Source organism: Mirounga angustirostris, unplaced genomic scaffold, assembly GCF_029215605.1.
Source record: "Mirounga angustirostris isolate CCGP_5_RB_7025 unplaced genomic scaffold, mMirAng1.0.hap1 SCAF_15, whole genome shotgun sequence".
Lineage (NCBI taxonomy): Eukaryota > Metazoa > Chordata > Mammalia > Carnivora > Phocidae > Mirounga > Mirounga angustirostris.
In genome coordinates this window covers 4,660,716-4,682,128 of record NW_026991723.1, presented here as the reverse complement: position 1 = coordinate 4,682,128, position 21,413 = coordinate 4,660,716, and the positions used below count along the sequence as shown (strand labels likewise).

Genomic DNA, 21,413 nt, shown 5'->3' with positions numbered 1-21,413 from the left:
TGCTGTTGGTAGGCTCCCCAAGGAGAGTAGTAGGAGGAGACCTGGTTTGTTTCTGTCGTGCATGACTGTTGGAAGGGGAAGGGTCCTGTTGCAGGTGGCTCCACTCTTCATAGTTCTGCAGGACCCTGGTTCCTCCCCGTCCCCTTCCTCTAGTGCCGAGGGCACTGTCCTTGTCCGCGAGGGTGCAGCCAGGTGGCAAGTGTTGGGGGGAGCAGGCGTGCATGGCCGTAGTGCCCCTTGAGGCAGGCAGGGGGCGTTGCACGTCACTGCCCACGTTCTGTTGGGGAGCCCAGAACCTGGGTCAAGCCTCACTGAGTAGACTGGGAGATGGCCTCAGCTGGGCAGCCACCTCCTGCAGGAAGGAAGACAAGAACAGATGGGGGTGGGGGGTGGGCCAAGGATTCATAAAGTAGCTCTGTTCTTTCTGGAATGAAGCGGAAGGGCCATTGATTTCCAGCTACATACTGGGATGAGTGTGCTTTCAGACACTGCAAAGTCCCTAACGAAGAGCCCTCAGAGAAAAAGTCGTCAAATAATTGCTCAAATGAATGTATCCCTGGAAATAACTTTCTGGCTTACACATGTCAGCACGTGGGGAAATAGAGTCCAGGGAAGTCTCTTCTGCCTTCTGTTCGAGTTTCCATTTCTAGGCCTTTGTGTGTGTGTGTTTCGCTTAAACAGTTGAGGTGTTTTTATGTAAGGGAGCACCTTTCTTTATTCCTTAACTAGCTTACTAGTTAAATTATTCGTATTGGAAACCGACCACAGAGTAGGTGTCCAAGCCTTTTAAGCTGGAAAGGATCTGAAATATCTTGCGTTCCAGCATCCCAGCCCTTCAGAAGCAGCATAGAAAGTTCAGAGAGGCTATGTGACTTCCTCACGGTCACACAGCTCATTAATTTCAGCCTTATAACTGGAAGCCAAGTGTCCTGACTGCCAGTCTTAATGGCAGGATCGAAGACTTACAGAGCACCGATCAGTCTTCCTCTTTGCCCCAGTCTAGTGCAAACATGGGTTGTTTGCTTGGTTTTTATTGGTAAGGAATTATATCCTAGATACATAGTATTAGAAAGCTAGGAAAGACATTTTTTTATGGGTTGTTTGTTGTAATCCGATCAAGACTCTATGGTTTGCTTGCTGGGGTTAAAAAAAATAACTCTCTTAAAAGCTTTTCTTTCTAGGGGATTTTATTTTCATGTGTGGCCTTGGCTCCTGCTTGGGAGTTAATTTGAGAAAACAGATAGCAGATTTATTGCTAAATCAAGTCATGAAAAGAAAAGTTTCAACTCTTCAAAACCAGTTTTCCCAGAGCTGGTAAAATAACCCAGTCAGCTTTCTGTTTGGATCCCCTGGAATATAATATGCAATAATAGGTTGTTGTGTGCTTCCAGATGTGAGGCCTTTAGTTAATGGTTTTTAAGTTAATATTCTTGACTGAATAATTCAGCCTGTGATATAAGCTTTGGAAGGTTATAGAGAATGAAAGTCGTCTCCTCCTCCACCATTATCGCACCCCCCCCCCCAAAAAAGACAGCTGCTATCAGTAGTTCCTTATTAATTCTTCAGAGACTTTCTTCAGCAAATGAAAACGCTTCCATACATACATTTTCCATCTATTTTTAAAAAAATGGTAGCATAGCCCACATGTATTCTGTACCTTGCTGTTGGAGTGAGTTTGTTTGAAATTTAAATTGGATTTGGATTTTCAGGGGTCTTAAGCAGACTCCCCACTGAGTGCAGAGCCTGACGTGGGACTCAGTCTCATGACCTTGAGTTCATGACATGAGCCGAAATCAAAAGTCAGATGCTCAACCAACTGAGCCATCCAAGGGCCCCCCCCAAAAGGTTATTTTTAATTTCATCTTTTTTTTTTCTGGGAGTAACATTCAGGCATCTATTTTCAAAGATGAAAATACTTCCTTATTTAGCTCTTTTCCCAACTTTTCAAAAATGAATGTAAATCACTAGTAAAAGTAAATTTCTTTATTAAAATGTTCTTTTTTATTATTTCATAGTAACATATTAAATGACATAAGATGATTAATACAGAAGAAGTCAAACAATGGTTGAGTTAAAATTTGTCTAGTTTCTTAGGCTGAATGTTCTCCTGCCTTTGGTAAGTAGAAATCCACAAGTTCTTCTGATAATCTTGTAAGGACTATATGGTTAGGAGTTTTTCCACCTTCTCATTTTATTGTTAGAATGTGTGTTTGAGAATGGAGCGAGAGGATTTGTCAGGTTAGAGAGCGTACTTTCCTCTATGCACTTTGATGCTTTCTCTAATCCAACTTCTTTGTTTTCTTTGAATACATTCAGATCTCTTTTGCTTGAGGTTTATCACTGGTTTCCCAGGATGCACTTTGCATGTACAATGCCTACTTGACTTCTTGTTCTTAAACTAAATCAGAATTTAGTCAGTGGCAGGATTTCATGGTGAGGGATAGTGGCATTTAATTGTGTTCAAGAGCCATTAGTAAAAAGTAAATTGTTCAGTTGTTTATTTTTCAAAATATATTCTTTCTTTCTTTTAGAGCAGTCAACTGAATCATGACTGCATATCTTACTAGGAAGAACGTTTGGTCATAAAGGTCCTAGATCTGCCACTACTTACCGGTCATGGGACTGTTTTTGCAGTGTAGGAAGGGAACAGTCCTTGTTTGCACAGATTATAGCATTTTGGCAAGAATCACATAAGATGCTGCACTTAAAAACATTTTGGAAAACATTCAGCCCTGTATTTATGTTCTAATGAGTGCATAAGTGATATTATTGGTACTTTTAAGAAAAGTTGTCCGAGTCTCAAGGGATTAAAAAGAAAACAGTATATAACACAAAATATAGAAGCCTTAATAAAAATGTAGTTGGTTGTTTTTAAACTGTTCTAAAGTTGACTCTTCTATAGTCTTTCCTTTGGAAGACAACCAAGAAAGCCAGAATACCTCTTAGCAGAATAAAAGAGGAGATATATAAATGGGAAGCTGAATGAACAAGTTACTGTAATATAAAGTTCTTAAATATCTGGGATTTAGACAACTTAATTAGAAAATAATGTAATTGCTTTTTTCCTTTTAAAAGAAAACCTTTTATTCTACAAATACTGATTTAATTATACAAACACTTAAACGGTGTATTGGTTTTTCCATGCCAGATGTTACTCTGAGTGTTTCATAGGCATTGACTTGTGTGGTTCTGGTAACAATCCTTTGAGAATGGTCTGACTGTTACCAGTTTGACAGAGGAAGGACCTGAGAGGCACGGAGGAGTTTCAGGCCTGCCCTGGTCCACACCTGGTGAGGCGGGAGGCCAGATCTGGAACCCCCTGCGACGACTGCCGTGGCCAGGCCCCACCCTGGGTGCCAGACATCCTGTACCGGCCTTGAATCCCTTCTTTTAGGTTCTGGTTAGAGAACAGGTGCAAGAAAGGGCAGCGATGGCTGGGAGGGAAACCTCCCTCCGTGACCTCTCCCCTAGTTTGTTCCTAGCAGTGAATCATAGGATGTGGTGCTTCACTTGCACTCCGTGCGAATCTGTGGCGCCAGTCGGTGGAACAGGTCGTCTGTACAGAAGACAGACATCAGAAGCAGGGGAACGGGGCCTGGCACTCTTCCTGTTGGCTGCCTCCCCTTCCAGCTTGGGCTGAGAGTTTTTTCACTGCCCAGAGTAGCTGTCACACATCAGGAGAAGTTACGCAGCTCTCCATATCTACCTGTCACAAAACCTGCTTTGCAAGGCTGCCTTCAGCTAAAACCCAGTGTCTTCAGGTACGAGGAGAAAAAAAGCCAGTCTTTGTTAAACTTTTGGGAAAGGCAACAATCAGAAAGTCATTTGACTTACTGTAGATTCTTCTTAACCACTTCATGGCAGTGATGTAAAAACAGTTATGAGTATGTACAACAATGAGAATGTTTCAAGCATGCCATTTTCATCACCTGGGTAACTAACGCTAAAGCCCTGAAATTAAGCCAAGGTTGTTTTACTTTCTCATCGCTCATCAGTGAAAAAAATGAGCCCTTTAAAGTGGAGTCTACAGAATGATTTAAAATCTTTTTCGTAGTTAGCAAAAATAGTTTGTGTCCATAGCACGTATTTTGTTTTTGAAATGGAGATACTGGATGAGAGCAGTTCTGGGGCTCGGATTGTCCGTCTGTTAGCTAAATCATGGAGATTTGGGGTAGATAGTCCCGATTTAGAGGCCACATTGTCATTTGTAGAAGGGGGACCTGCCCTTATTCCGATCAGAAGTGGGGGTGATGGGGACTTGCCTGTAGCGCTCTAAGGAAGGGGCAGGCGCTCCTTGCTCAGCGTGGGAGGTGCCCAGTTCTCCAGCGTGTGGCGGTTTTCCCCGAAACCTCCAGCATGTGGCAGAGGGCGGGCGGTCAGGGTCAGGGTCATGTCCTCTGTGCTGGTGATGTCACAGGTCTGATGCTTGAAGACCTAAGCACCCCTTTGATACCATTTTGATCAAATGGGATGTAGTCATCTTAACTTTGTTACTATAAAATCCCATCCTTATTTAATGTTGATGTCATTCTGTACAATGACTGTGACCTTTCAGGAATGGAAATCAAATGGCACTTCCTGTGCTTTTTGTAATCGATTATGTTGGTGTACATTTTAACTATAAATAGGAAGAAGCATGTTTGGTCTTTTATGTATACGCGTCTTGGAGGATTGTGAAAATGAACTCTTTATCCCATTCCGATCAAGTAATAATAGAAGAACGGACTTGTTAAAAATATATTGTAGGAAGTAGTTAGATGAGGGAAGTCCAGTAATGGTCTCAGTTAGTCATTTATTAAGCAAACATGCAGTGACTGTCACGTAAAGACAGGTAGTCTGATAAGCACAGGGTCAGGGAGAAAGACCAGGTTTGTGCCACCGGACAAAGCGACACAGCTGAGAGAGGCAGGTAGCAGCTAGCATGGAACTCCGGAACTCCACGCCCGGAGGGACGAGGCCAAGTCGAGCCCGCGGTCTGCTGGCCCCTTCTACACTCAGAAGTACAACACGTGCACCGTGATTTCTGACCGAAGACTGAGAGCACTTGGTTGTGAACTGAGGGAGCGGGTGGGAACTAACCACCGAGTGAGAGGTGGCAAACGAAGCTGAGCCCCAGTTTGATGGCAGGAGACCTATAGTGAGGAATCGGAGAATTGAGCAGCAATACCCAGAAAATAAACTAAAGCCCACTTTATGAATATGCTTCCCTGACCCTGGACAGGGCATGTGGCAGAAATCTGATTTAGGTCCTGCTATAGTGAAAAGAGCTAAAGGAAGTTTGAAAAGTCCTCTTCTCGGGGCGCCTGGGTGGCTCAGTGGTTAAGCGTCTGCCTTCGGCTCAGGTCATGATCCCAGGGTCCTGGGATCGAGCCCCGCATCGGGCTCCCTGCTCGGCGGGAAGCCTGCTTCTCCCTCTCCCTCTCCCCCTGCTTGTGATCCTGCTCTCACTGTGTCTCTCTCTGTCAAATAAATAAATAAAACCTTTAAAAATAAATAAATTAATTAAGTAAAAGTCCTCTTCTCTCCTGGGTAATGCCTCATTTTAGGACCACTTTGAAGTTTTCAGGTTCAAAGGTGGTCTGTGCACTGTTTATTCTAGACATCGCTGGGCCCTCCCTGCCAGGGCGCGCAGCCTCGTGGCTGAGCCTGGGAAGGTGAGCAGCAGTAAGGAACCACGATAGGAGAAGGAGAGGTACCAGGTTAACGGGCACGATCTATTCCCGCTGTCACATCAGCATTCTTCCCAAGGGGCTTCTGTAAAATACTGCATTTCTCCTTGTACTGTACATTTGAAGTCCCCAGTACACCTAAAAAGAAATTCAGACAGAAAAGTCAGTGCTGCCGAGTGAGCAGGTGCCCAGGGGTGTGCTGGTACAGCTATCAGAGAAGGGAGCACCGGCTTGATGCAGAGTATGTGGGGTTCTTTTACTCGTCGTTTTCCTCTTAAGAGTTGGCTAACCATTGTCTTCATGTCTGGTGTGGTACCTTCTGCTAGAATGCAAAAAGGCTTTAATAAATTAATGTGTCACACATTGGTGACGCCTCGGGGTGGTGGGTTGAGGGAAGTTAAAGCAGGTAAAGTCACTGGGCCTTGTGTTGGCATGCTAGAGTGACGTGGAAGCAAAACCCAGAATGGACAGAGGAGTAGCCGATTCCATTCACAGGTTTGAGAAATCATTTTGGCCGAGAATCATCTAAACAGATCTCATATAATTTATAACTCAGAACAATTTTATTTTGGCCATAGAGTGACAGTAATACTAACTCAACTGCTTACGTTATTTTCTTTATTCTTTATTTAAAGAAAAAGAATGAGAAGATGTTTTAACCATTTACGTCTTATTATAGATGTGCACTTGGATTTGGAGGACCGCCTCGCAAAGTTTATGAAGACAGAAGAAGCCATTATCTACTCGTACGGCTTTGCCACCATTGCCAGCGCGATCCCTGCTTACTCTAAGAGAGGGGACATTGTGTTCGTGTGAGTAACTTCACCTGTGTTTCTGGTCACGATTCCTTTGGACGTAATGGTGATCTTCCTGGAGATTTCCTTTGTTAGAGGTTATCTACCTTAGGTAATACTGACTTTCTGTTTAAAGAAATACATCGTAACTTCCATGAAGTTATGTTATTATGCAGCATTGATGAGACCTCGCTAGAAAGATGCCTGAGTATTTTTTTTTTAACTGGTTTTATTTATTGATGTTGGGAAAGCCAAACCTACCCTGGGTGAGGCCAGTTATCTCCCTTCCCTCTGCAGTTCCTTCCTTGAGAGTCCACGGTCACTGCCTACGTGGTCACGCAAACTGCCTGGCAGAGTCCCTCATTGCTCCCCCCCCCACCCCGAGTCCTGGTCTCTGCTGACCTCGCTTCATGGCTTGCTAGAATCATAGAAGCCACGAGCAAATCCGCACACTCGTGCCCACGCGTAGAGGCTGTGTGGCGTTGGCCACTTTTGTGGAGAGGAAGAGCGGAGCGTGGGGTGGGGCTGGCACGGCTGGGCAGCTGGCTGCACCCACCGCACACACCGCCCTCTAGCCCAAGCCTCTGTCATCTTTCGAGTGGACCATTAAGTGACTTTGACTTTTAGGTCTCAGATTTACTTTTGTTTCCTCTTTTCCTTTTTTAGAACAATCTTTTTAAAAAGTGCTAATCTGATTATGTCATGCTGAAGAGCTTCCATCATTCCTAAAATAAAGATCCAAGCCCATATTACAATCTTCTGCGTTCTAGACTACCTTTTCAGACTCATTTTGTACCCTTTTCATTCAGGTGCTCGTGCTGTAGCCTCATCGGCCCTGTATGCCAGTTTCCTCTCGTTTTAGGACCTTTGCACATGCCAGTCCCTGTGCCTAGAATAGTCTCCTCCTCTCCTACTTGATGCCTGCTCATTCTGCTCACTCTGCACACATATCGCCTCTGCAGGGAAGCCTTCCCCAACCTCTCAGACCAAGCTGAGGCCCTGCTGCGTGTGGAGAAAATCTCACGGCCAGAGGAGTTTGGTATTCTTGTGAATCCATGATCTCATGGTGCTCACGCTGCCTGTCCAGGTCCCTCTGCTTCTCAGGCCTTCCGTACGCGCATGTGCACACACACACACAGCGCCCCTCTGTTCCCTGCTCATCTTGCCTCACACTCACTGTGCTCTTCTTTTATTGCACTTTCATCAGTTTATCCTAGTTTACTGCCTAGGAGAGCATTTGCCATTCACCTGTGCTCAGTAAACACCAGCTCAGTAAATAAATGAACAGAGATTGGTGCTTAGAAGAGGGGTCCGAGTGACAGGGCTTCAGAGCCCAGCTTCCCGTGGCCCCTGCACCGGCCTCCTGCCTCTCACTGGCAGGCTCCTGCCGATGCAGCAAGCTCAAGCACACACCGCAGCGCCGCCTCTGCCTGGGCTCGGGGGCGGGGGTGCTGCCCGTCCTGCCCCACAGCCCCGCAGCAGCCAAGCGGCACCAACACACGGCCTTTGCTGAACTTGTATGCTTCCTTTGTCAAATCACGAATACAGTATTGTCGTCCCCATTTTAACTGCCGGGGAGCCTGGGCCACACTCACTCCCACATGCCGTTCACCGCATCGGAGAGGTTCAGTTGCTACTCAGTTAGGCAGCCTAGTTATTCTCTTACACATAGTTTTAAATATTCTGCCCAGAATTCATTCAGAGATAGAAACACTAGAGGTAATGATGGTGTTTAGTAAATTATTTGATAAATTCATTAGGCCTAGACAGTATGCCTAGGGCTTAATTTCTTCCTTTTAGTAAATAGTGATAAAGCACAGTGGTTGCTCATATGCTACATCTGTCCCTGTTTATGACAAATAATACAGAGATTCTGTGTGCCCTTTGCCCAGTCTCCCCCAGTGGTTACTTCATAGCTGGGATTTTGACATGGATAAAGTCAAGATACAGAACGTTTCCATCACCGCAAGGATCCCTCAGTTGCCACACGTGTGGTCCCCCCCACCCTACCCATTCCGTATCCCCTGGCAACCACTAGCTAGTCTCCCTTTTTGTAATGTTGTCCTTTCAAGATTATTAATGCAAATGTAGTCATATAGTAAGTAATATTTGGGGATTCACTTTTTTCACTCAGCATTAATTCTCTGGCGATCCATCCATGTTGTATTCATTGCTTTGGATTGCCGAGTCGTATTTCATGGTATGGAAGCACCACAGTTGGTTGAACCACTCACCTGTGAAGGACATCTGAGTTGTTTCCAGTTTGGGGCTATAACAAATAAAGCTGCTGTGAACATTTATGTACAGGTTTTCTCTAAACCTAAGTTTTCATTTCTGTGGGATGTGTATGTCAAGGAGTACAGTTGCTGGGTCATATGGCATCGCAAAGTTCTTTAAGAAATGGCCAAACTGTTTTTCAGAGTGGCTGTACCATTTTACATTCCCATAAATAGTATGTAAGTGATGTAGTTTCTTGACATCCTCAGAAGCATTTGGTGTTGTCATTTTTTTTAATTTTAACCATTCTGATAGGTGTGTAGAAAGATTTTATTGTGATTTTAATTTCTATTTCCCTGATGGCTAGTGATGTTTACATTTTTTGGACTTTGTTTGGTTTTGGCATCAGGAAACTACTCCATAAAATCTGCTGGGATTCCCTCTTGTATTTTCTGGAGAAATTGTATACAATTATTGTTAATTCCTTGAATGTTTGGTAGCATTCTCCAGTAAAGCCAACTGGGCCTGGAGATTTATTTTTTGGAAGTATTTTAATTATGAATTCAATTTCCTTAGTACTTACAAGGCTGGTCAAATTATCAATGTCATATTGATGAGTTAAGATGGCTTGTGTTTTTCAAGGAATTGGTTCACTTCTCAGTTGTCAAACTTCTATATGTCATGATCTTTGTAATATATCTTTATTCTTCTAATGTCTGCAGAGCCTGAAGTGATAACAGGTTTCATTCCTGTGTGGGAATCTGTCTACTCTCTTTCTAGAAGTCAGTTTTGCCACAGGTGGTCAATTCTATTTATCTTTTTAAAGAATTGGCTGTTTGTTTCATTGATTGTTCTCCATTGTATTTTTGTTTTCAGTCCTATCATTTTCTGGTGTTATTTCCTGCCTTCTGCTCTTTTTTGGTTTCTTTTTGCTCTTCTTTTTTTAGATTCTTTAGTTGGGAATTTTGATTGTTGATTTGAGACTTTTCCTCTTTTCTAATGTGTTAGTGCTGTGCATTACTTATGCACTACGGTGGCCTTGTCCCCTACACCTTGATCTGTTTATTTTTATTTTCATTTAGTTCGGTGTATTTTATTTTCCTTTAGACTCTCTTTGACCCATAAATTATTTGGAAGTGTGTTTAATTTCCAAGTGTTGGGAGATTTTAAATTTGTTCTAGTTTGTGTCATGGCTCATGATGTGGTCTGTGTTGGAGTATGTCCCCTCGTCACTTAAAAAAGAGTATTCTGCCATTGCTCAGTGGACTGTTTTATAAATGACAATTAGATCTTCTTAGTTGATGGTGTGTTGAGGTCTAATATACCCTTGCTGATTTTCTGTCTAGTAGTTCTACAGTTACTGTAGTTGTGATTTATCTATTTTTTCCTTTCACTTATCTTAATTTTTGCTTCTCACCTTTTGTAGTGCTGTTGTTTGGTGCATATTTTCTTGGTTAATTGATCCTGGTTATCACTGTATACTGTTCTTCTCTGTCTCTGGTAGTTTTCTTTGTTCCAAAGTCTACTTTATTAGATATTAATATAGTCATTTCTGCTTTGTCTTGATGAATGTTTGCATGCTATATTTATTGTATATATTACATATACATCTACTACTACATTATTATATATCTTATTGTATATTTTCTTATTAGGCAGGTTATTGTTGGGTTATGTTTGATCCATTCTGCCAGTCTTTGTCTTTAAGCTGTGTATTTTGGCCATTTACATTTAGAGTAGTTATTGGATATGTGAGGGCATTTTATTTTTTGTTTGTTATCTTTTTTGTTTTTCTGTTTTCTTTTTCCTCCCTTTCTGGGGGTTAAGTGAACATGTTTTGGAATGCCATTTTTACTTATCCATGGTGTTTTTGAGTGTTTCTCATTGCATAGCTTTGTTTGTTTTTAGTCATTGCTCTAAATATGACATTGTGTATAAACGTAAGTTGTCACATTCTGCCGTTTTCATCATTTTACCAATTCAGGCAGAGAAACCTTTACCTTCCTTTACATTTCTCTGCTCTCTTTGTTTATAATTGTTTTAAGTACTTCCTGCACATATATTGAAAACCCCATCAGACAGTGTTACAATTTTTACTTAAATCATCCAAAATAATTTAGAAAACTTGGGAAGGTAAGAAAAGCCTGCTGTTTTTGTTCATACATTTTACTTTGTTTTTTCTTCCTTTCTGATACTCTGAGATTCTTTCTTTTGTTTTCTTTACTTATTTTTTTCTACATAGAGAGCTTCCTTTAGCCATTCCTTTTCCCCTGGTCTGCTGGGGCCATCTTCTCTTGGTTTTCCTTTAGCTGAGAATGCCTTGGTTTCCCCTCTACTCCTAAAGGATCTTTTTGCTTGTTATAGAATTCTTCGTTGAGAGTTCTCTTCTTCCAAGTATTTGGAGTATATTGTGACACTTTTTTCTGGTCTCCATGGTTTCTGATGAGAAATTCTTTTTCTCTTCTATGTAAGGTGTCATTTTAGGGGGGCTGCTTTCAAGATTTTTTTGTTGTCAGTTCTCAGAAGCTTTACTATAATCTTGGCATTTATTTATTTGGGTTTACCTGTATCAATATCACTCAGCTTCTTTATAGGTTTCAGCTTCTTACAAATTTGAGGCATTTTCAGCTTTTACTTCTTTGAGTACCTTTTCAGCTCTGCCATCCTTCTGTCCTTCCAGACTCCACTGAGGCTGGCATGGCTCTTTGTTGTGGCTGCACAGGTCCCTGAGGCTCTGTGCTTTCTTCGTTGTTTGTTTCTTGCTGGTTTACACTGCCTGGTTTCTGTTGTTGCATCTGTCACTTCTCTGAGTCTTTCCTCCGTCCCTCCCAGCCTGCTGCTGAGCCCACCCACTATACTTTTTCTTTGGGTCTTTGTGTTTTTCAGTTCTAGTTTCTCCATGAGATTCTTTGTCTCCTATTTCTTTGCTGAGGCTTTCTGTTTTTTTCCCTTGTTCCAAGCATGTTCATAAGTGCTCACTGAAATATTTCTGTCACGACTGCTCTAAAGTCATTATCAGGTAACCCTGACATCTGTCAACTCAATATTGGCATTTGTTGATTATTTTCTTTCATTCTGTTTGATATCTTCTTACGTCTTAGTTGGCTTTCTCTGTCACTCTTCCATTAGGGGCAGGGGCACTACTGCCTCATTGCTGCCAGGTAGAGGTACACGGCCAGGGTCCCCCTTCTGCCTGCACTGACACCAGCCTGGGGCTGTTTTCATTTCCGCTGGCCTCAGTAAGAGCCCCACTCTCCCCTGAGCCTCCTCTGATACAGCCTGAGCCAAGAAAAGGAGGGTGCACCTCACTGCAGGGGAGCGGAGGTAGGGGCTCTCCACGTGGTCTTCACTGACACCACCGTGAGGGCCACTGGTTACCGTCTCAGGGATCAAAGTCCAGCTCCCTGCTCTGATGCCACCGCGGCATTGTGGGAGTGCCTCTCAGCTTCGCGAGGGTCAGAATCCCGGCACCCCTCAACCATCGCTGGTGTGGAGGGGACGGGCCCAGGCTTTTCTGTGGTTTGGCTGCAGTCGAGTCATTTCTACTTGCTGGGCCGCCCCCTTCCCAGGCTTCTCTGAGCTTTTTTGCCCGTGCCCCTTGGCACTTCGAGTTGGCCAGAGTCGTCAGCTCCAAGTCGGGGAAGTCCATGAGATGTCATTTCTTAGGTCCTTAGCCAGCCTGTCACTTCTCTCCACTTTTCAGTCTTCTTATGTTCGTTTTATATGTAACATCCAGGGTTTGGGGTTGTACTTAGAAAAACAAGGAAAATAGGACTATTCCATCTTTGCGGAAGAAGTCTTGCATATACTTTTAAATAATACAACTTAATTTCAAAAGCATATTCCCTCTCTAACTAAGTTTAGAAGATCTTACTGCAGTTTCATCTGCAAGAACCAGAGTCAACAGGCAGTATTACTCCTCATGGCAAAGTAATGGCAGAGTCTGTGCTGGTCAAATCCGAGATGCCACCAAGGGTGAGATCATGGGTGCTGTGTGTGTTTCTCAGAGAAAATTGCTGCGGGTGAATGGACATGCATGCTGACTTCAGAGAGGGTGAAAGCGGGAGGGGTGTGCTCCTTGGAGAGGAATCAACATGGTAGTTCTGTGAAAAGCACACGCAGAGGGAAGCACAACCAGTGGTGTGTAAGCCGTCAAATTTGTTTTCTTGATTTACTGTGTTAACAAGCGGATGTTCAGCAGCTTACAAAAAGCAAGCAGTCCTTTTCTGAGAATGTTGACAAGGCCTTTTAAAACCCCAGTTTGGTTGGTCTCTCTTCCTTGCAGAGATAGAGCTGCTTGCTTTGCCATTCAGAAAGGGCTGCAGGCGTCGCGGAGTGACATCAAGTTGTTTAAGCACAATGACATGGCTGACCTGGAGCGTCTACTAAAAGAACAAGAGATGGAAGATCAAAAGGTATGAGTCTTTTGAAGAGAATTATACAGTTCTTTTGTACTTGCTAACCAGCTGAATTATATATGAAATGGTAATTTGTCATGAAAACTTGCCTGCGGATCACATTTGGATATGAAGTGAGGGCATTCCTGCTTATTAAATGCACTCCGCGTCGGAGAGCCAAGTCTGCCGGCAATGGCCTCAGCGTTGCCATAATTACATGCGGCAGCTTTGGGGGAAGGTAATGCAGGCAGCTTTCTAAAAGAGAAAAACAGTGTGCGTGTTGGGGGCTGGGGGTGGACTCTCAACTCTACAGAAATAACACCAGAACGCATTAGTGTGGTGACAGGATGTACGGTGTGGGTTCAAGAAAAGTTTATTTTTATCAGAATAAATCATGTATCAATTAACTGGAAGAAACAGTGCTAGCAGATCTTAATGTATGAGTTTATGAACGAAGGGCCTCTGTCCCTCTGAGCAGCTGCTGCCTGTGGGCAGCAGTGACCCCAGCCTGATTTCCTTCCCGAGCACCTGCACCTGCATCCCTGAGGGGCGGAGAGTGGGGGCGGGGATCCAGCTTCTCGGTGTTCTCAGGAGAGAGTGCGGCAGAGGAAAGGTGCCCAGAGCAGCACTGGGCTTGTAGTTGTCACGTACTTCCCCTGACGACCCGGATGGAGAAGGCAGTTCTCAACCTGGGCACCACATCCTTTGTCACAAACACCACTTTCCAGAGGACTTTTCCCAGTGCAACTCATTCATTACTGGAGTAACTGATGAAAAATGCTCATCGTGTTCCTTAATTTTGTTTTAATTTTCATTTTTCCAGATATATGCATCATTCCTTTAAGATTCTGTCATGTGTTTTAGGTGACAGCCCAAGAGCAGTGCTTCATGAATACACACTTTCCTATGATGAATATGCATGGATTCTCACTGTTTTGGGGTTTTTTTTTTAACGATTTTATTTATTTATTTAATAGAGAGAGAGAGAGAGAGGGAACACAAGCAGGGGGAGTGGGAGAGGGAGAAGCAGGCTTCCCGCGGAGCAGGGAGCCCAATGCGGGACTCGATCCCAGGACCCCGGGATCATGACCTGAGCTGAAGGCAGACGCTTAACGACTGAGCCACCCAGGCGCCCCAGATTTTCATTCTTTGATGCTGCATGTGCTGTAGGCCAGTGTTTCATAGTTATATAATTTAGAAAAGTCTGTTGGGAAAATCTTAAAATTGAGACCATTCCACTGATGAATTTCTTTCGACAAATTGTAAAAAGATGTCCGTAATAGAATGCTACCAGGTTGGAGAAGGCAGACTTGAGAATGTGACCAATGAACCAGTCTTCTGTAGAGTTTATTTTCCCAAGGGAGTTTGTACTGATTTGGAAGATGGGGTGTGTGTGTGTGTGTGTGTGTGTGTGTGTGTGTTTTACAAGATTTATAATCTGTGGAACTTTTTTTATGAACAATGAGAAATAAAATTCTCTTGAAATTTATTTCCTTTTTAAAGTTTTTACCTTTTTACTAATTAATTTATAGCACATTTTTCTGGCACGGGTAGGCTTTCTAAATAACCTTATTACACTTTGGTTTTGGGAAATAATTTTTTTTTTCAGTTTTTATTTTCAGATAAATACTAAATGCCCAGCTTTTGAATATTTTCTACTTAGACGTTTATCTTTTATTTGAAAGTGAATTAAAATACTGTGGTTTCATCCAATTTGGAACAAATTTTTTGGTGTCCATTTTTCAGGTAGTTCATAGATGTTTTTTCATTCTCTTTCATATAAGGTTCTCTTGTTCCATATTAATTCTTCTTTTAAAAAAGGACAATAGAGCGGTGCCTGGTGGCTTAGTCGGTTAAGCATCTGCCTTCAGCTCAGGTCATGATCCCAAAGTCCTGCGATCGAGCCTGCATCAGGCTCCCTGCTTAGTGGGGAGCCTGCTTCTCCCTCTCCCTCTCCTGCTCCCCCTGCTTGTGCTCTCTCTCTTTCTGTCCAATAAATAAAATCTTTTAAAAAACAAAAAAGGACAGTAGGTAAAAACAACAGTTCTTGGAAGAAATACAAATAAATGTGAGCAAATGAAAAATACTCGGGCCTCACTAAGAATTGGTGAAGTTAGGCAAGGAGGTTTCGCCTGTCCGATGAGGGAACATTTTTCACCATTAATAACCAGTGCCAGCACTGATCTGTGTACTGAAACAGGCCCTCCTGTAACTTTGGGGAGAGTGCCAACTGGGGGTAAATGGGCTGCAGAATTCTTACATGTCTGTACCCTGGTAGTGTATCTGGGGTGCTGTCTTTAGAAGAGAGTCCCAAGTGGTGTTAAAGATTAAAAGATAGTCACAATGTGACGTAAAAAAGCAAAAGGAGGGAAACAGCCTACATCCAGCGTTGGGGGAATAGTTAATATATGGTATATCCACCGGTAGAATAGTATATCTCCATTGAAATCGTGTTTTCAGTAATTATTCATTAAAATAATTTTTTTTTAACTCTGGTCGTAACACTGTTGCAGTAAAATCCTGATTTGAACAAAGTCATTTATAAAGATACGTATTTACAAGAAAGACAGCGGGTAGTGTAACTAGCTAATCTGTTAAAAATTTTATGTACTTTCCCATTTCCCAAGATTCCTACACTGAATATTTTTAAGTCATAATAAAAATACTTCATTTTGGAAAGGTAGGGAGAGGCTCACCTCTCCTCACATGACCCCCAGCAAACCCATGGCATTCAGGTTTGAGTTAAGAACAGAGTGAAGATGGCCAAGCAAACACAGTGGTGTGTACTTCTGCATACTTCAACAGACACTTTTCTGAGCATTACAGCTGTGGTTCTAAAATGTCCTGATTAGAAGCTTAAGAGGCAAGAAACTTTTGAGTAGGAAGATGGTGCCAGCTTTACCTAAGAATCTCAGTATTTTTTCAGCCTTGCACACCTGAAGCATCTACAAATTTACCAGTGTGAGTGGTTTATTATTAGTGACTTGCCATCAGTGGGGTACAGGAAGGTTATGTATTGTTTGAAGTAGGCCTTCCGCCACCACCTCAGACATGCCTGGATGAGGTCATGGTTGAGTTGTACTTGACCCAGTAGTTAGGAAGGAGATTTTATCTGCTGTTTGGTAGATGGAGAGCAGGGTTTGTCTGTTTAACTTTTTATCATAGAAAATTTCAGGCACTTTCAAAGGAAGTACAGTAGTATTAAGAAGCCCCCGTGCCCTTTTCCCGGCTTTGTTATCAACATTGTGCCATTCTTGTGTCATCTGAGCCTTGGCTAAACTCCCTGCCCCATCTCTGTGATGATTCCCATCATCATTGCAGTTTTCTTTTAGGTAAACTTTGTAGACATTGAAGTGAACAAATCCTAGCCATACATTTTGACCAGTGAATAATCCGGATAATCATGGCCCTGTTGTGACCTAAAATGTGCCTATCTCCCCAGAAATTTCCCTTGGGCTCCTTCTCAGTCATTCTGGGTTTGGAGGGCTTTGTTTGTTTCAGTATTCTCAGAGTGCTTAAGTTGTGTGCGTGCGTGTGTGGTCACCTCGTTGATTGTGTGAATGAGAAAAACATCAGAGAAGAAAGCACTGTTCTTTGTCTCAAAATAACAGGGTATGAAACCATGAACTTGAAACTCACCCAGACTGTCTTTTTGTTTACTTACTCAGATGAATAGATCTTATCAAGTGGAGTGCTAGGGAGCATCTAACAGATTTTGCATTTTGGAGTTAACTGAAATTTAAAATGTCTTTTTTTTTTTTTTTTTTTCCTTTTACAAGAATCCTCGCAAGGCTCGGGTCACACGACGTTTCATTGTAGTGGAAGGGCTGTATATGAACACTGGAACTATTTGTCCTCTTCCAGAACTGGTAAGCAACCACGTTTACTCAGTGTTTCAGGACTTGGACCATGGGGCAGCTATGCTATTTGTTTGTGAGCACTTCTATTTTTTTCTTTTTTTCTTTTTTTTTATTATGTTAGTCTCCACACAGTAGATCATTAGTTTTTGATGTGTTCCATGATTCATTGTTTGTGTATAATACCCAGTGCTCCATGCAGTACGTGCCCTCCTTAACACTCATCACTGGGCTAACCCATCCCCCACCCCTCTCCCCTCTAAAACCCTCAGTTTGTTTCCCAGAGTCCATAGTCTCTCATGGTTCATCTCCCCCTCTGATTTACCCCCCTTCATTTTTCCCTTCCTTCTCCTAATGTCCTCCATGCTATTCCTTATGTTCCACAAATAAGTGAAACCATATGATAATTGACTTTCTCTGCTTGACTTATTTCACTTAGCATAATCTCCTCCAGTCCCATCCATGTTGATGTAAAAGTTGGGTATTCATCCTTTCTGATGGCTGAGTAATATTCCATTGTATATATGGACCACATCTTCTTTATCCATTCATCTGTGAAAGGATATCTCAGTTCCTTCCACAGTTTGGCTATTGTGGACATCGCTGCTGTGAACATTGGGGTGCATGTGGCCTTTCTTTTCGCTACATCTGTATCTTTGGGGTAAATACCCAGTAGTGCAATTGCTGGGTCGTAGGGTAGCTCTATTTTTAACTTTTTGAGGAACCTCCATCCTGTTTTCCAGAGTGGCTGTACCAACTTGCATTCCCACCAACAGTGTAAGAGGGTTCCCCTTTCTGCACAACCTCCCCAACATTTGTTGTTTCTTGCCTTTCAATTTTTGCCATTCTAACTGGTGTAAGGTGGTATCTCAATGTGTTTTGATTTGAATTTCCCTGATGGCTAATGATGATGAACATTTTTTCATGCGTCTGTTAGCCATTTGTATGTCTTCTCTGGAGAAGTGTCTGTTTTGTGTGCACTTCTAATGTCTAACGTCTGCATTACTTTGCACAACAGGTACCGTAAGTACATTGTGACTGTATCAGGGAAGTAAATTAAAATTACATGCCGACCCTGGTCTTTAAAGAATAATCAAGGCCCAGCTTTTTAAAACCAACTATATTGAGGTGTAATTGACATACAAATAAAATACATTTACTTTAAGTGTACAGTTTTTTTGCTTAAAGATTTTTATTTTATTTGAGAACAAAAGAAAGCACAAGTGATGGGGAGGGGCAGAGGGAAAGGGAGAAGCAAGGAGCCCGAAAGGGGGGCTCGATGTGAGGACCATGAGATTATGACCTGAGCCAAAGGCAGATGCTTAACCAACTGAGCCACCCAGGTGCCCCAAAACAGCTTTTTAACAGGAAAAGCAATGTACTGTTTTTAGAAACCATGACTGTTGAGATTTCTTTTTCATGGAGGTGAAGTTCACATAAGATAAAATTAGCCATTTTAGAGAGTACGGTTCTGGCATTTGGCAAAGGCACCCTGTCACACAACCATCAACTATCTGGTTTTCTCCCAATAAGACCCCTGCCCACTAAGCAGTCACTCCCCATTTTCCCCTGCCTATAGCCCCTAGCAACCACCCATCTGCTTTCTGTCTCTATGGATTTACCCATTCTGGATATTCCTGATAAATGGCATCGTATCATCTGTGACCTTTTGTATCTGGCTTCCTCTGCTTCCCATGTTTTCGTAGTTCGTCCAGTTTGTAGCATGTATCAGTCCTTCATTCCCTTTTAATGCCAAGCCATAGTCCCTCGTGTGGACGTGTTGCATTGTTGATCTGTTGATGGAGATTTGGATTGTTTCCGCTTTCTGCTTGTTGTAAGTTGCCATGAACATTTGTGTACAAGTCTTTGTTTGAATCCCTGTTTTCAGTTCTGTGTATATTCCTGGCCGTACAGTTGCTGGATCGAACGGTAATTCTGTGTTTAACTTACTGGGGAACTGCCAGACTCTTTTCCCAAGTGGCTGCACCATTTTACATCCCCACCAGCAGCGGGGAGGGTTCCAGTTTCTCCACCGCCTCACCAGCACTCAGTTGTTTTTTTCAATTTCTGCCACCCTGGTAGGTGTGAAGCATGTGGTTTTTATTTGCATTTCCCCAAAGACTAGTGATGTTGAGCCTCTTTTCCTGTATTTGTTGGCTATTTGTATATCTTTGAAGAAATGTCTTTAGAAGTCTTTTGCCCATTTTTAAATTGGGTTGTTTTTCTTGTTAAGTTCTTTACATGTTTTGGATTCTAGACCCTCACTAGATTCATGATTTGCAAATATTTTCTCCAATTCTGTAGGTTGTTTTGTCATTTCTTTGATTAGTGTCCTTTGATGCACTGAAGATTTTAATTTTGATGAAGTCTAATTTATCTAGTTTTTTGTTGTTGCTTGTGCTTTTGGTGTCATATCTAAGAAATTTGTTGTCGAATCCAGAGTCATGAAGATATACCACTATGTTTTCTTCTAAGAGTTTTATAGTTTTAGCTTTGTTTTAGATATCTGATCCATTTGGGGTTTTTGTTTGTTTTAAGATTTTATTTATTTATTTGAGAGAGAGAGAGAACACAGAGGGAGAGTGAGAGGCAGAAGCAGACTCCCCGCTGAGCAGAGAGCCTGATGCTGGGCTCGATCCCAGGACCCTGAGATCATGACCTGAGCTGAAGGCAGACGCCTAACCGACTGAGCCACCCAGGTGCCCCCTCTGATCCATTTGACTTAATTTTTGTATGTGCTATGAGGGATGTGTCCAGTTTCATTCTTTTGCATGTGGTTTCAGGTTGTCCCCGTACCATTTGTTGAAGAAACTGTTATTTTCTACTGAATGGTCCTAGTCCATTGACCATAGAGAGATGGGCTGTATTTCAGGACTCGAATCTGTTCCATGTCTCTGTATGTCTAGCCTTATGCCAGTATCGTACCATCTCAATTACTGTAGCTTTATAGTAAATTTTAAAATCAAGACATGTGAGTTCTCCAACTTTGTGCTTTTTTAAGATTGTTTTTGCTTAATTGGGGCCCCTGGAGATCCCATTTGAAGGTTAGGATCAGCTTTTCTATTTCTGTAAAAAAAAAAAAAAGCCATTGAAATTTGGATAGGGATTGTATTGAATCAGGATTGTATTGAATCTGTAGATTGCTTTAGGAGGTATTTCCATCTTAATGATATTAAGTCTGAATCCATGAACACAGAAGTATTTCCATTTATTTAGATCTTCTTTAATTTCTTTCAGCAGTGTTTTGTGGTTTTCACTGTACAGGTCTGACATCTCTTTGGTTAAATTCATTCTTAAGTATTTCATTCTTTTTGATGATGTTATAAATGGACTTGTTTTAGGGGTTGTTAACTGCTAGTTTATAGAAGAAATACAACTGATTTTGAGGGGTTTCTTCTTATTTTTTATTATTTTTTTAAGATTTTATTTTTAATGTAACCTCTACACCCAACATGGGGGCTCAGACTCACAACCCCCAAGATCAACAGTTGCATGCTCCACCAACTGAGCCAGGCAGGCACCCCTGATTTTGTGTTTTAATCTTGTATCACGGAATATTCTATATATAAACTCCTGTAATTTATGAATAGAGATAGTTTCACTTCTTCCTTTCCAATTTGGATGTCTTTTATTTCTTTTTCTTTCCTGATTGTTCTGGCTAGAACCTCCTGTACGGTGTTGACTAGGAGTGGCAAGAGGGAGAAGCTTTTCAGGCTGCCATCATTGAGTATGATATTAGCTGTGTGTTTTCCCTAAATGCCCTTCATCAGGTTGAGGAGGTTCCCCCCCCCATCCTAATATGTTGAGTGTTTATACCATGCAAGGTTTGGATTTTGTCAAATGCTTTTTCTGTATCAGTTGATGAGTTGATCATGTGTTTTCCTTCATCCTATTAATATAGTTGATTTTCCTATGTTGAACCACCCTTGCATTCAGCCACTAAAACTTGAATCTGTGAGTTCATCAATTGAATGAAGATTCAGAATAAGGATTTCATATCTTGTTTTTAAAGTTTTTCACTGTTTCTTGAGGAAATCTAAATACATCTTAAATATCACTGAAAGAGATGTATTTGTTTTCCTCTTCTTATTTTCATGTCAAAGACTGATAGAAGCACGTGGGGGTGATAGTGGGCCAAAAGATACCAGAATTGCATATTTAAGACTCTGATAGTAAAGCAGTACCGGTGGACAGATAATAGAGCCAAACCATGAAACAAAATATGAAGTGTAAGGAACAGGTCAAGTATATAGTAGCATTGAGTTTGTAAAGATTACAGATACAAATTAGGGTTTGACTTTGGGATTTCTGTTTTGTTTCACTAATTGTCTATCTGTGTACCAGTGCTGTCATAATATTATTGAAAATTTTCTAAAACATGATTTTTAAAAAATATCTCATTCCTATAATGTTTCATACATATGAATGGATGGCAAACAGTGTTGAAAAGATAGAATTCTCCCCAAATTAGCTTATTCA

General features: G+C 41.9%; 1 protein-coding gene across 3 annotated transcripts in view; it reads left to right on the top strand.

Annotated features, from left to right (window-relative positions):
- The window catches only part of SPTLC1 (serine palmitoyltransferase long chain base subunit 1), a 55,558-nt gene that overhangs the window by 18,821 nt on the left and 15,324 nt on the right, over positions 1 to 21,413 (top strand). For all 3 annotated transcript variants that reach the window (XM_045882144.3, XM_045882143.3, XM_064579936.1), the window contains 3 exons: positions 6,349 to 6,481; positions 12,966 to 13,095; positions 16,857 to 16,946. In XM_045882144.3, coding sequence (XP_045738100.1) covers positions 6,349 to 6,481; positions 12,966 to 13,095; positions 16,857 to 16,946 — 353 coding nt within the window. The remainder of the gene's footprint in view (positions 1 to 6,348; positions 6,482 to 12,965; positions 13,096 to 16,856; positions 16,947 to 21,413) is intronic.